Source organism: Gobius niger (genome assembly GCF_951799975.1).
Source record: "Gobius niger genome assembly, chromosome: 9".
In the NCBI taxonomy this organism is placed as follows: Eukaryota; Metazoa; Chordata; class Actinopteri; order Gobiiformes; family Gobiidae; genus Gobius; species Gobius niger.
The window spans coordinates 27,203,741-27,218,370 of record NC_136860.1 but is presented as its reverse complement, the minus strand read 5'-3'; the positions used below and the strand labels follow the sequence as shown (position 1 = coordinate 27,218,370).

At 39.8% G+C, this 14,630-nt stretch overlaps 2 protein-coding genes across 2 annotated transcripts; both read right to left on the bottom strand.

The window, feature by feature from the left end:
- Positions 1-1,632: 1,632 nt before the first annotated feature.
- Positions 1,633-2,523, bottom strand: LOC306968308 (olfactory receptor 6E1-like; the record flags this gene model as incomplete). Its single annotated transcript, XM_079563651.1, has 1 exon — positions 1,633-2,523. The coding sequence occupies one exon, from the start codon at positions 2,521-2,523 to the stop codon at positions 1,633-1,635; it is 891 nt and encodes a 296-aa protein (XP_079419777.1).
- Positions 2,524-8,903: 6,380 nt separating this feature from the next.
- LOC306968307 (olfactory receptor 6E1-like) lies at positions 8,904-9,827 on the bottom strand (the record flags this gene model as incomplete). The annotated part of the gene is made up of 1 exon (XM_079563650.1): positions 8,904-9,827. The coding sequence occupies one exon, from the start codon at positions 9,825-9,827 to the stop codon at positions 8,904-8,906; it is 924 nt and encodes a 307-aa protein (XP_079419776.1).
- Positions 9,828-14,630: the final 4,803 nt, after the last annotated feature.

Below are 14,630 nucleotides of genomic sequence, written 5' to 3'. Positions count from 1 at the left end.
TATTTAGGAATAAAACTTACAAGAAACATAGATGAAATGATGTATCTTAACCTAGAGCCTATAATTCAAAATATTAAACTACTTCTAAGTAACTGGGAAAAGTTTTTTATCTCCGTAATTGGCAGAATAAACTTGATTAAAATGATTTTTATTCCCAAGATAAACTATTTGCTGTATATGCTTCCTCTTTCTTTTCCCAAGACGCTGTTAAAAGAATATAATCAAAGTGTAGAATCTTTCATTTGGCAAGGAAAAAAACCTCTAGTTGGCCGGGTCAAGTTATATTCTGCCAAAGAACAACTATCTAAGTGCAACTTACCTGTAACTAAATTACCATCATGGGTTAATATTGAAAAAGAAATATTAAAACCTTTTCGGACAGACACATTTGTATCACAATCTGGTAGGCTCTCACTCACTTATAATCCCATTCTAGATTTTACTAAACAAAGCTGGCTCACAGCTCACAGCCTTGTGAAAACTGACCCAACATTAACAGCGGGTTCTTCTGTGTGGCTGAATTCCAAAATTAAAATAGGCAAGAAACCAATTCTATGGCTACAATGGGCTGAGGCAGGAATTCTCCACATAGGGGATCTGGTTAAGGATGGATGCAAGGTTGAATTTGAGCACTTGAAAGAGCACTATAAAATACCAAAACAAGACTTCTGGAAATACTTACAACTAAGGCACTGTCTCTATTCTGCTTTTAAATCCAGTCCCCAAAATGTTACAGATATTCAAAAACTATTGAAAACATCTTGTCTGATAAAAGGTGGTCCATCAGCTTTCTATAACCTAATAAGGAAAGCTAATGCCCCTAACCTCCACGGCCTAAAAACGGCCTGGGAGAAGGACATAGGAGAAGATATCGAACTGGAGAAATGGCAAAGAATTATCTTTAACTGTTTCAAAGTATCACGTGAGGTTCAATCTCAATTAATCAATTATAAAATCTTAAACCGACCAAAAAGGGGACAAAAAAAGACATGTTGTGTGTAGACCATATGACTTGTAACATAAATATTTCTTCCTGACATGAGCACAAAAAACAATAAAAAAAAAAAAAAAGTAGTCTTTTCAGGGCATCATAGACAAAAAATAAACATAAGACAAAAATCATACATTTGTTTGTTGATTTCAGAAGATATCTGACTGTTGACATTGTAAGGTGATGGAGTTGACAGCTTGTTCTGATCTCAGTAAAGGATTTAAAAACAACATAGTATAATGAAATAAAACATTTTATTTCACCACCTGGCATAGCTTTGTTAGTTTTAAGCAACATTTTAGCCTGATGTGTGGTTACATGAAGTACAATACTACACATACTGCCGCTTGCTGTGGTGCTTAAAATGCCGGAAAATTCATGCTTATGTCCAAACGTGCAATCTTTCTCCCGTGTTTGCGCACATGCACAACACAGAATTTCTTACTATAGTCACAACAATTTCAAAGAGACGTTAATGTGGATAGTTTAATTATAGTTGAGTAGAAAAACAAACCTTAGATTTTTACAAACAAATGATCCACTTTGTGTGAGAAATCAAAGCTGTTAAACTTTAACATTATACAACACACTTGCTTACAGACAACAAATCACTGAATCACAAAGGGTTCAGTGAGAATAATTCATTTTAGATTAAGCCGAAAACTTTGCAGAAGTCTGTTCCTAATTTTTGTCAGTTTTAGGCCATATATGAAAGGATTGCTGAGCGGAGGAACAATAAGAAATTCAATTGCCATAAAATTCTTCACACTGTCTGATACTGAATCTGAGCCAAATCTGACGTACATCAGGTCAAAGCCCACTGAACCAAAAAAGATTATGAGGCAAATTAAGTGCGGTAAACATGTCTTCATGAATTTTACACGATTCTCTTTTGAATGTACACATGTTTTTATGATATGAATATATGACCAAACAATAGCAATAAGATGACATATAAAAACTGTGTAATTAAAAGCTGGGACTACTAAAGCTGCTAAAGATTGAGCACAAGCAATCCTGTTCACTAAATAGTTAATACAGTAGATCTTGGGAATATGTGAGCCACACAGCCTTTCATTGGATGTTGTTATTGAGCCAATGGCGATTAGCTTTAGAGGAATAAACCAAGCAAAAAAGATTAATACAGAAACTCTTTGTCTTGTCATTATAGAGTGATAAACCAGAGGTCGACAAATCGCCACATATCGGTCAAAAGCCATGAGTAAAAGAATAGAGTAATCAGTGCACATGAAGCCATGGATCACAAATCCCTGCAACAAACATCCAGCCTTTGAAATAACATGAGCAGAGGAGAGGAGGTCAATGAGAAACGTAGGGTAAAAACCAGCAGTAACAAACAGTGAATTGATGCAAAGATTACAGATGAAAATATACATGGGCTCATGGAGGTTCCTATCCATAATAATAGTCACAATAATTGTCACATTTGCCACCCAGATCAAACAATAACACAATAAAGTTGCAACAAACAGAGGAATCCTGTACTTTCCAATTCCACTTAACCCAGACATAGTAAAGACAGTGATAGATGAGACATTATCCATCACATCTAATATTGTGTCTGTGACAGATGACTCAAGGCCTCTCTCCCTCCTCCAAGCACCAGCAGGACTTTTATACTCTTGTAGTTGGTATGAGGATGTCCATGGCGACGTGAAAACAGGAAGTGACCTCCCTCTCTCCTGGTGCAGCTGAATTGTTTGCCTTTTTCAGTGAATTGTGTGCCTTTTTCAGCGAACCACGTTGCTTTTCTGGATACTTTTGTACATCTTTGTCGTGTTTTTGTGGAGGTTTGGTGGATTTGTTTACTTTGAGAGTCCAAAATGGTCCTGAAGAAAGCAGCTTTTTGAAGGTAAACAAACTGCTAGCTTATCAGCTAAACCCATTTGAGATCTACAAACATCTTCTTCTGAGACACTGAACAGTGAAGAGGCACCAAGAGCCCCCACACCTGCAGCACGGACGAGGCGTCACAAGAGGAGCTACAGGAAACAACAAAAGGGACCAACGAGGAGATGGTGATAGACTGTGGAGGGAGCTGTGCAGGAGGAAGAGGAAGGACGAGGTGGAGCTGACCAGTGCAGGACACTACGCTCTGAGACGGGACAAGCCCAGGAGGCGGTGCACCGTTTCAGATGATCAGAGGAGACAGAGGGCAGCTACAGTTTCTCCATCCTCCAAGGTCATGCGGGTGGAGTGGCTGAAGGACAACGAGATCATCGACCCGGCCGAGGACAGGAACTTCTACATCACCGTGGACCACAACCTGATCATCAAGCAGGCGCGTCTGTCCGACACGGCCAACTACACCTGTGTGGCCAAGAACATCTTGGCCAAGTGCAAGAGCTCCACCGCCGCGGTCATCGTCTACGGATTTCCCATCAACCAGTGCTCCTCCTGTGACCAAAACAGTGAAGATGGCGGCCGCGACACAACGATCTTTCACCAAAGAAAAAAAAAGAGTGGAAAAAGAGTGGTGCGCACTGAATGGGTGCTGCTGCCGGATGCTCTCTCATCGAATGCAATTTCTCCATCTGTGAGATCAATAAAGTACCATCTAATCTAATCTAATGACCCATTCCCACATGAATATTTGGAGGCGGGTGTCCATGAAGCATAGAGCTGGGTCCCATAAACAATACCAGTATGGTATTGGAAAAGTAAGTTTAGGTACTATTGTTTTCTAAAAAACTCAAGTTTGAAGCCTGTTGGGTCCAAGGCCAGAAAAAAATAGTCTTTTATGGAATAACTGAACATTATTGTTCTGTTTTATGGTTCTAAAAGACAAATATTTTAGTGCCTAGCCCCAACAGAGCACATACAGGGGCGAGGCCTATTTTAGGGGTGCTCAAGCAGAGGACCAGGGGCTGGGCCTCCACTGAGAACCTACACTGGATATGTGTCTAACACAGCCTTAAGTGCATATTACAGGTTTTTATTTCTATTATTCCTAATGATTGATTTGATCATTTTATATTTGTATGAAAATAAAGTTGATTTCATTTGTTTCATCAGTAACACAAGAAGAGGGAGAAATTCATGCAGCTCTAACTCACTCATGACACTTCTGCACAATAGGAAAGCAAAATAAATAGTGATTCATTCTGTCATATGCTTTTGAAACAATAATAAATAATAAATAGTTATAAAAATAATGTCTCATTTTTAATATATATGTATTTTTATGTTGCAATGCGATTAGTACATCTAAAATGCATCAAATTACAGGAAATTACATATGCTGAGGGAGATCCCCCGGACCCGAACCCTCAGGTGTTCAGCACCCCTAAAGTTGAAACTCTAAAATCGCCCCTGAGCACATACACTTTCAAACTTTGTAAAGGTTCATGAAGTTTGCAACAAATGCTCAACATCCCCACATAAAACAGATCAGTGTTTATGATTAGGGCCTCACTGTAGGAATCTGGTTAAAGCTCTATTGTAAGATCATAGTTAAGGTTTGAAGGAACCGATAACGTAAAAACAGCTGATAATCTAATAAATGTAGCGAGTTTCACATTATAATTTACTTTATTTATTTTAAGATAAAGGGGGGACCATCCATCCATCCATTTTCTTCCGCTTTATCCGGGGCCGGGTCGCGGGGGCAGCAGTCTCAGCAGAGATGCCCAAACTTCCCGATCCACACACACCTCCTCCAGCTGTTCTGGGGGGACCCCGAGGCGACACCAGGCCAGCTCGGAGACATAGTCCCACCAGCGTGTCCTGGGCCTTCCACAAGGCCTTGTCCCACTAGGACACACTCCCTCCCGCGGGACGCGACCAGGAGGCATCCGGAACAGATGCCCGAGCCACCTCAGCTGGCTCCTTTCGACGTGAAGGAGCAGCGACTCTACTCCGAGCTCCTCCCGGGTAACTGAGCTCCTCACCCGATCTCGGAGGGTGCGCCCAGACACCCTGCGAAGGAAACTCATTTCGGCCGCTTGTATTCGCGATCTTGTCCTTTCGGTCATGACCCAAATCACATGACCATAGGTGAGAGTGGGAACGTAGATCGATCGGTAAATCGAGAGCTTTGCCCCGACTCAGCTCCTTCTTCACCACGACAGACCGATACAGCGACCGCATCACTGCTGACGCCGCACCGATCCGTCTGTCCATCTCACGCTCCATCCGCCCCTCACTCGTGAACAAGACCCCGAGATACTTGAACTCCTCCACTTGAGGTAAGGACTCCCCACCGACCTGTAGAGGGGAAGCCACCTTTTTCCGGTGGAGAACCATGGCCTCAGATTTGGAGGTGCTGATCCACCATGTGCATCCATATAAATCACATGCATCAGGTGAAATGCTTTACAGCAGTTTATTTCAGATTGTTTATAATATAATAATGATAATTAATAACAAATGGATATGACGTAGCAGACCCTTCAGCCAGTCAGAGCGCAGGCTCACCTGCCCAAACGCCCTCTGTCTGATACACGTATTTTCATTGGACAGAGCGCGTGTCCGTCAAATCTAGTTTAAAAAAAAACCTGCGAGCTAAACACAGCTGTAATGTTTTATATTTTTTTTATCCTCAAATGACCGTGATCCATTTCATCACGGAAATTTGGCACCACGTTCTCTGAAAGAGACGCAGGACTTTGTGGAGATTAGCAGCGGAGCCGAGGCCCGCGTCAGACGCACTGGAACCCAAACACACAAATACAGTGGTATGCAAAAGTTTGGGCACGCTGTAAATTTTGAGCAGTGTTTAGGGTCGTTGTCTTGTTGAAAGATCCAGCCCCGGCTCAACTTCAACTTTGTCCCTGATTCCTGGACATTGTTCTCCAGAATCTGCTGATATTGAGTGGAATCCATGTGACCCTCAACTTTAAAAAGATTCCCAGTCCCTGCACTGGCCACACACAGGCATGAAACGGGGTGAAAAAGAGAAGTACCCCCTCTTGCTCCCCCCAAAGAAACAAAAAAAAAAAAAAACATCCATATCTTAAAGAGATTATTGAGATGCATGTTTTGCCAACCTTGGGAGAGCTTGAGAAACTTTACTATATATACTATATTTAATTGAAATTTCTTATCGAAATATTCTTGGCGCAGACGTGTGTAGTCGCGAAAGCGCTTCTGACAGTCTCCCCCAGGGGAACTGAAGCTACAAGCGTAGCTTTCCACCACCGAGTATGGAGTGAATGTACAACTGTCTCATGTAAAGCGCTTTGTGACTATATGTCTGTGAAAGGCGCTATATAAATAAAGATCTTCTTCTTCTTCTTCTTCAACACATTTCTTTTGCAAAAGTCGTGTTCCATGACTCTGTTCAGATCATGTTTAGTTTAGATCCATTTATCCTGCAATCTCATATTTTCCTAGCATACATAGTAATATGCAGCTTATATATAGGCTATGTAAATGTCTTTAAAAAAAATGCTTATAATGAGAAATGGACGATATCATCGTCCATCACGATGGTTCACTGTAAACATCGTCAACGGCCAATTAAGGGAACATCGCCCAACCCTAGTGCTGAGCCCCCTCCTGTTCACTGTGCTGACCCATGACTGCACTCCAAGGTACGACTCAAGCCTCTTCATCAAGTTTGCAGACGACACAACAGTGATGGGTCTCATCAGCAACAGAGACAAGTCGAACTACAGGAGTGAGGTGAGCAGTCTGACCATGTGGTGCACACAGAACAATGTCTCTCTAAATGTGGAGAAGACAAAAGTGATTGCAGTGGTCAGAAATACCTGACCACCAGCCTGGCTCCACCTCATGGAGAAACAAATGAAGGTGAACTTTACGCCTAATCAGGAATCTTCTAAATAGGTTTGATGTCAATGATGAAGAGATGATTGGTCTCTAGTTTAAAGGTCATCTGCACAAATAAATTCCATTGGCAAAAGTTTATAGTACAACAGCGATACGCTGTGGTCAAATGTGTGCATAGCTCACGGTGTTGATTGGAGTTTATGCTAATTTGTGACTTTTAGATCGTAAGATCTCTATTGACGGCCAAGTGCTGCAATCAGTGTTATCTGCGATGTCAGGTGAACATATATGCATAAACAGGATGAGGAAAGGACGCAGCCTTGTCATGCAATTAATAACATCCCAATGTCATTGGTGACTGTCACATTTTGACATGGCCGTTGGAATGGCATGGCTTACTGTGATGAGTACAGAATATCTGAACAGTAATTGGTGTGGCTTTGTAGTGTAGGGGTCAGCGCAGTTGTCCAGAATCACACCGTTTTCAAAAAGTGAGTTCGAGACTGGTTGGGGAAGTGATTTTTCTTTTATTATTCTTTGTGTGTAATGTAAAAGATGCCAATGCACTCATATGGCAAGACTGAAGCTTTTATTACCTTTTATCTCAAGTCAGTACAGTATCATGAACATCACACACAACTTTAATAGCAACCCTTCCCTGTTCCTGTCGAATCTTCAGGGGGAGACGGCAGGTCCACAACAGCCAATTGGCCATGATGGCGCACAGCTAACTACGATACTACCGAGACTTTTATAAAAGATCCATGTGCCGAGCTCGTGCAAATTGTCAACATCACATCGTCACATGATCACGCGCTGGTGAAGTTTGTTTTTATAGGTATGTTCTGCCACTGAGTACATTTCTCATCCAATCAGAGATGTATGAAGATTAGGCACCAGCCCACTATCCTTAAGGTTAGTGGTTAGGGCAGGGTCAGCTGATTGGTTGATATATGCATGACATTTCACATTCATGACTTGTGATTGGTTGGTGGCAGAACATACCTACGAAAAATATATTCGCAGCCCGCTGAAGTCCCATGGAGGCTTGAAGGGAAAATGCCCCAAGAACAAGCAGGAACTGAAGGCATTTGCAGTGGAGGCCTGGCAGAGCATCACCAGGGATGAAACCCAGCACCTGGTGACGTCTTTGCCTTCTAGACTTCAGGTTGTAATTGACTGCAAAGGATTTGCAACCAAATATTTAAATGGAAAAAGTTTGATTTATAATTGTTGCTTTGTCCCATTACTTTTGGTCCCATGAAAAGTGGGAGGCTCAACTAAAAACGGTTATACTTCCAACACCATTGTTTCATTTCAAATCTGTTGTTTCATTTCAAATCCATTGTGGTGGTTTATAGAGCCAAAAACATAAGAATTGACTGTAGGAGCTATTACTGTAGGAATTTGGATTCAGATCCTGGATCCGGGGCTGCCACACACGGTGCATTTGTATGAATGTGATGCATGAGCGAGTGAATGGTTAGTGGTGTTTAATGTGCAGATTTTTTGTTTAAATTACAATAAGGCATTTAGTGAGGCTATAAGACCATCAAACCTCTAATTGTGTTAATATTTTTGCAAGGATTGGAAAGTATTAAGTAGTCTTTTCAGGGCATCATAGACAAAAAATAGACATAAGACAAAAATCATACATTTGTTTGTTGATTTCAGAAGATATCTGTTGACATTGTAAGGTGATGGAGTTGACAGCTTGTTCTGATCTCAGTGAAGGATTTAAAGACAACATAGTATAATGAAATAAAACATTTTATTTCACCACCTGGCATAGCTTTGTTAGTTTTAAGCAACATTTTAGCCTGATGTGTGGTTACATGAAGTACAATACTACACATACTGCCGCTTGCTGTGGTGCTTAAAATGCCGGAAAATTCATGCTTATGTCCAAACGTGCAATCTTTCTCCCGTGTTTGCGCACATGCACAACACAGAATTCTCACTACAGTCACAACAATTTCAAAGAGACGTTATTCATGGATAGTTTAATTATAGTTGAGTAGAAAAACAAACCTTAGATTTTTACAAACAGATGATCCACTTTGTGTGAGAAATCAAAGCTGTTAAACTTTAGCATTATACAACACACTTGCTTACAGACAACAAATCACTGAATCACAAAGGGTTCAGTGAGAATAATTCATTTTAGATTAAGCCGAAAACTTTGCAGAAGTCTGTTCCTAATTTTGGTCATTTTTAGGCCATATATGAAAGGATTGCTGAGCGGAGGAACAATAAGAAATTCAATTGCCATAAAATTCTTCACACTGTCTGACACTGAATCTGAGCCAAATCTGACGTACATCAAGTCAAAGCACACTGAAGCAAAAAAGATTATGAGGCAAATTAAGTGCGGTAAACATGTCTTCATGAATTTTACACGATTCTCCTTTGAATGTACACATGTTTTTATGATATGAATATATGACCAAACAATAGCAAGAAGTTGGCACACAAAAAATGTGTAATTAACAGCTGGGACTACTAAAGCTGCTATAGATGGAGCACAAGCAATCCTGTTCACTAAATAATTAATGCAGTAGATCTTGGGAATATGTGAGCCACACAGCCTTTCATTGGATGTTGTTATTGAGCCAATGGCGATTAGCTTTAGAGGAATAAACCAAGCAAAAAAGATTAATACAGAAACTCTCTGTCTTGTCATTATAGAGTGATACACCAGAGGTCGACAAATCGCCACATATCGGTCAAAAGCCATGAGTAAAAGAATAGAGTAATCAGCGCCCAAGAAGCCATGGATCACAAATCCCTGCAACAAACATCCAACCTTTGAAATAACATGAGCAGAGGAGAGGAGGTCAATGAGAAACTTTGGGTAAAAACCAGCAGTAACAAACAGTGCATTGATGCAAAGATTACAGATGAAAATATACATGGGCTCATGGAGGTTCCTATCCATAATAATAGTCACAATAATTGTCACATTTGCCACCCAGATCAAACAATAACACAATAAAGTTGCAACAAACAGAGGAATCCCGTACTTTCCAATTCCACTTAACCCAGACATAGTAAAGACAGTGATAGATGAGGTGTTGTCCATCGCCTCTGAAATACTGTGTCTGTGACAGATGACTCAGAGCCTCTCTCCCTCCGCCAAGCACCGGCAGGACTTTTATACTCTTGTAGTTGGTATGAGGATGTCCATGGCCCATTCCCACATGATTATTTGGAGGCGGGTGTCCATGAAGCATAGAGTTGGGTCCCATAAACAATACCAGTATGGTATTGGAAAAGTAAGTTTAGGTACTAATGGTTTCTAAAAAACTCAAGTTTGAAGCCTGTTGGGTCCAAGTAGAGAATACATAGTTTTTTATGGAATAACTGAACATTATTGTTCTGTTTTATGGTTCTAAAAGACAAACATTTTAGTGCCTAGCCCTAACAGAGCACATACAAGGGTGAGGCCTATTTTAGGGGTGCTCAAGCAGAGGACCAGGGGCTGGGCCTCCACTGAGAACCTACACTGGATATGTGTCTAACACAGCCTTAAGTGCATATTACAGGTTTTTATTTCTATTATTCCTAATGATTGATTTGATCATTTTATATTTGTATGAAAATAAAGTTGATTTCATTTGTTTCATCGGTAACACAAGAAGAAGGAGAAATTCATACAGCTTTAACTCACTCATGACACTTCTGCACAATAGGAAAGCAAAATAAATAGTGATAACTGCCATATGCTTTTGAAACAATCTGATTAGCATCTTATAAATTGTTATAAAAATAATGTCTCATTTTTAATGTATATGTATTTTTATGTTGCAATGTGATTAGTGCATCTAAAATGCATCAAATTACAGGAAATTACATATGCTGAGGGAGAACCCCCGGACCTGAACCCTCAGGTGCTAAGCACCCCTAAAGTTGAAACTCTAAAATTGCCCCTGAGCACATACACTTTCAAACTTTGTAAAGGTTCATGAAGTTTGCAACATCTCCACATAATGCATTGGTTTTATATAGCGCTTTTCTGGACACTCAAAGACGCTTTACATTGCACTATTCGTTCACTCCATACTCGGTGGTGGTAAGCTACTATTGTAGCCACAGCTGCCCTGGGGTAGACTGACGGAAGCGAGGCAACCAGTCTGCGCCATCGGCCCCTCCGACCACCACCAACCACTCACTCACTCACTACATTTGCTAGGCTTCCTGGTGTTACCAAACGGTCTCCCATCCAAGTACCGACCAGGCCCTTCCCTGCTTAGCTTCCAAGGTCTGACGGGATTGGGCAGAGCAAAGGCGGTATGGCCACATAAAACAGATCAGTGTTTATGATTAGGGCCTCACTGTAGGAATCTGGTTAAGGCCTTATTGTAAGATCATAGTTAAGGTTTGAAGGAACCGATAACGTAATAACAGCTGATAATGTAGTAAATGTGGCGAGTTTCACATTATAATTAACTTTATTTATTTTAAGATAAAGGGGGGACAGTACATATTAATGATGCATTAAACAAAAGTAAATATGCCAGATTAGAGCTTTGGGCTAATTTCCATCAGACCCTCTGGCAGGTTGTTTACAGAAAACATAAAAAGAGACTTTACAAAGACACTATAGACAAAGACCGTACACACTGGACATGTTCAAAGTCAGCTGAACACAGACAATACACATATGTGACAGAATTTGACAACCAGCGGAAAAGAACTTGATACAATGTATTGCACAACCTCCTATTGCAGAGTCTCACTTTTTATCTGAGAGCACTGATCCATTTTGTACTAATCCCAGTTGGACTAGTCTCCGTTGTTCTTTATTGCACTGATCCCTATTACACTGATCCTTATTGCACTAATCATTATCGCACTGATCATTATCGCACTGATTATTATTGCACTGATCCTTATTGCACTGATCCTTATTGCACTGATCATTATTTTACTGATCCTTATTGCACTGATCTCTATTGCACTGATTATTATTGCACTGATCCCTATTACACTGATCCTTATTGCACTGATCTCTATTGCACTGATCCTTATTGCACTGATCCTTATTGCACTGATCATTATTTTACTGATCCTTATTGCACTGATCTCTATTGCACTGATCCTTATTGCACTGATTATTATTGCACTGATTATTATTGCACTGATCATTATTACACTGATCCTTATTGCACTGATCTCTATTGCACTGATCATTATTTTACTGATCCCTATTACACTGATCCTTATTGCACTGATCCCTATTGCACTGATAATTATTTTACTGATCCTTATTGCACTGATCCTTATTGCACTGATCCTTATTGCACTGATCTCTATTGCACTGATCCTTATTGCACTGATTATTATTGCACTGATCCTTATTGCACTGATCTCTATTGCACTGATCATTATCGCACTGATCATTATTGCACTGATCATTATTACACTGATCCTTATTGCACTGATCTCTATTGCACTGATCATTATCGCACTGATCATTATTGCACTGATCTCTATTGCACTGATCATTATCGCACTGATCATTATTTCACTGATTATTATTGCACTGATCATTATTGCACTGATCATTATTGCACTGATCCCTATTGCACTGATTATTATTGCACTGATCATTATTGCACTGATCATTATTGCACTGATCATTATTGCACTGATCATTATTGCACTGATCATTATTGCACTGATAATTATTGCACTGATCCCTATTGCACTGATTATTATTGCACTGATCTCTATTGCACTGATTATTATTGCACTGATCTCTATTGCACTGATCATTATTGATTGCACTGATCATTATTGCACTGATCATTATTGCACTGATCATTATTGCACTGATCATTATTGCACTGATCTCTATTGCACTGATCCCTATTGCACTGATCATTATTGCACTGATCTCTATTGCACTGATTATTATTGCACTGATTATTATTGCACTGATCATTATTGCACTGATCATTATTGATTGCACTGATCATTATTGCACTGATCATTATTGCACTGATCATTATTGCACTGATCATTATTGCACTGATCTCTATTGCACTGATCCCTATTGCACTGATCCCTATTGCACTGATCATTATTGATTGCACTGATCATTATTGCACTGATCATTATTGCACTGATCATTATTGCACTGATCATTATTGCACTGATCTCTATTGCACTGATCCCTATTGCACTGATCATTATTGCACTGATCTCTATTGCACTGATTATTATTGCACTGATTATTATTGCACTGATCTCTATTGCACTGATCCTTATTGCACTGATCCTTATTGCACGGATCTCTATTGCACTGATCCTTATTGCACTGATTATTATTGCACTGATCATTATTACACTGATCCTTATTGCACTGATTATTATTGCACTGATTATTATTGCACTGATCTCTATTGCACTGATCCTTATTGCACTGATCCTTATTGCACGGATCTCTATTGCACTGATCCTTATTGCACTGATCATTATTGCACTGATCATTATTGCACTGATCATTATTGCATTGATCATTATTGCACTGATCATTATTGTACTGATCATTATTGCACTGATCTCTATTGCACTGATCCTTATTGCACTGATCCTTATTGCACTGATCTCTATTGCACTGATTATTATTGCACTGATCCTTATTGCACTGATCTCTATTGCACTGATCCTTATTGCACTGATTATTATTGCACTGATTATTATTGCACTGATCATTATTACACTGATCCTTATTGCACTGATCTCTATTGCACTGATTATTATTGCACTGATCCTTATTGCACTGATCTCTATTGCACTGATCCTTATTGCACTGATCCTTATTGCACTGATCCTTATTTTACTGATCCTTATTGCACTGATCTCTATTGCACTGATCCTTATTGCACTGATCCCTATTACACTGATCCTTATTGCACTGATCATTATTGCACTGATCCTTATTGCACTGATCCTTATTGCACTGATCCTTATTGCACTGATCCTTATTGCACTGATCCTTATTGCACTGATTATTATTGCACTGATCCTTATTGCACTGATCCTTATTGCACTGATCTCTATTACACTGATCCTTATTGCACTGATCATTATTGCACTGATCTCTATTACACTGATCCTTATTGCACTGATCTCTATTGCACTGATCCTTATTGCACTGATCTCTATTGCACTGATTATTATTGCACTGATCTCTATTGCACTGATCCTTATTGCACTGATCTCTATTGCACTGATTATTATTGCACTGATCTCTATTGCACTGATCCTTATTGCACTGATCTCTATTACACTGATCCTTATTGCACTGATCTCTATTACACTGATCCTTATTGCAGTGATCCTTATCGCACTGATCCCTATTACACTGATCCTTATTGCACTGATCCTTATTGCACTGATCTCTATTGCACTGATCCTTATTGCACTGATTATTATTGCACTGATCTCTATTGCACTGATCCTTATTGCACTGATCCCCATTACACTGATCCTTATTGCACTGATCTCTATTGCACTGATCCTTATTGCACTGATTATTATTGCACTGATCTCTATTGCACTGATCCTTATTGCACTGATCTCTATTACACTGATCCTTATTGCACTGATCTCTATTACACTGATCCTTATTGCACTGATCTCTATTGCACTGATCATTATTTTACTGATCCTTATTGCACTGATCATTATTGCACTGATCCCTATTACACTGATCCTTATTGCACTGATCCTTATTGCACTGATCCTTATTGCACTGATCATTATTTTACTGATCCTTATTGCACTGATCTCTATTGCACTGATTATTATTGCACTGATCCCTATTACACTGATCCTTATTGCACTGATCTCTATTGCACTGATCCTTATTGCACTG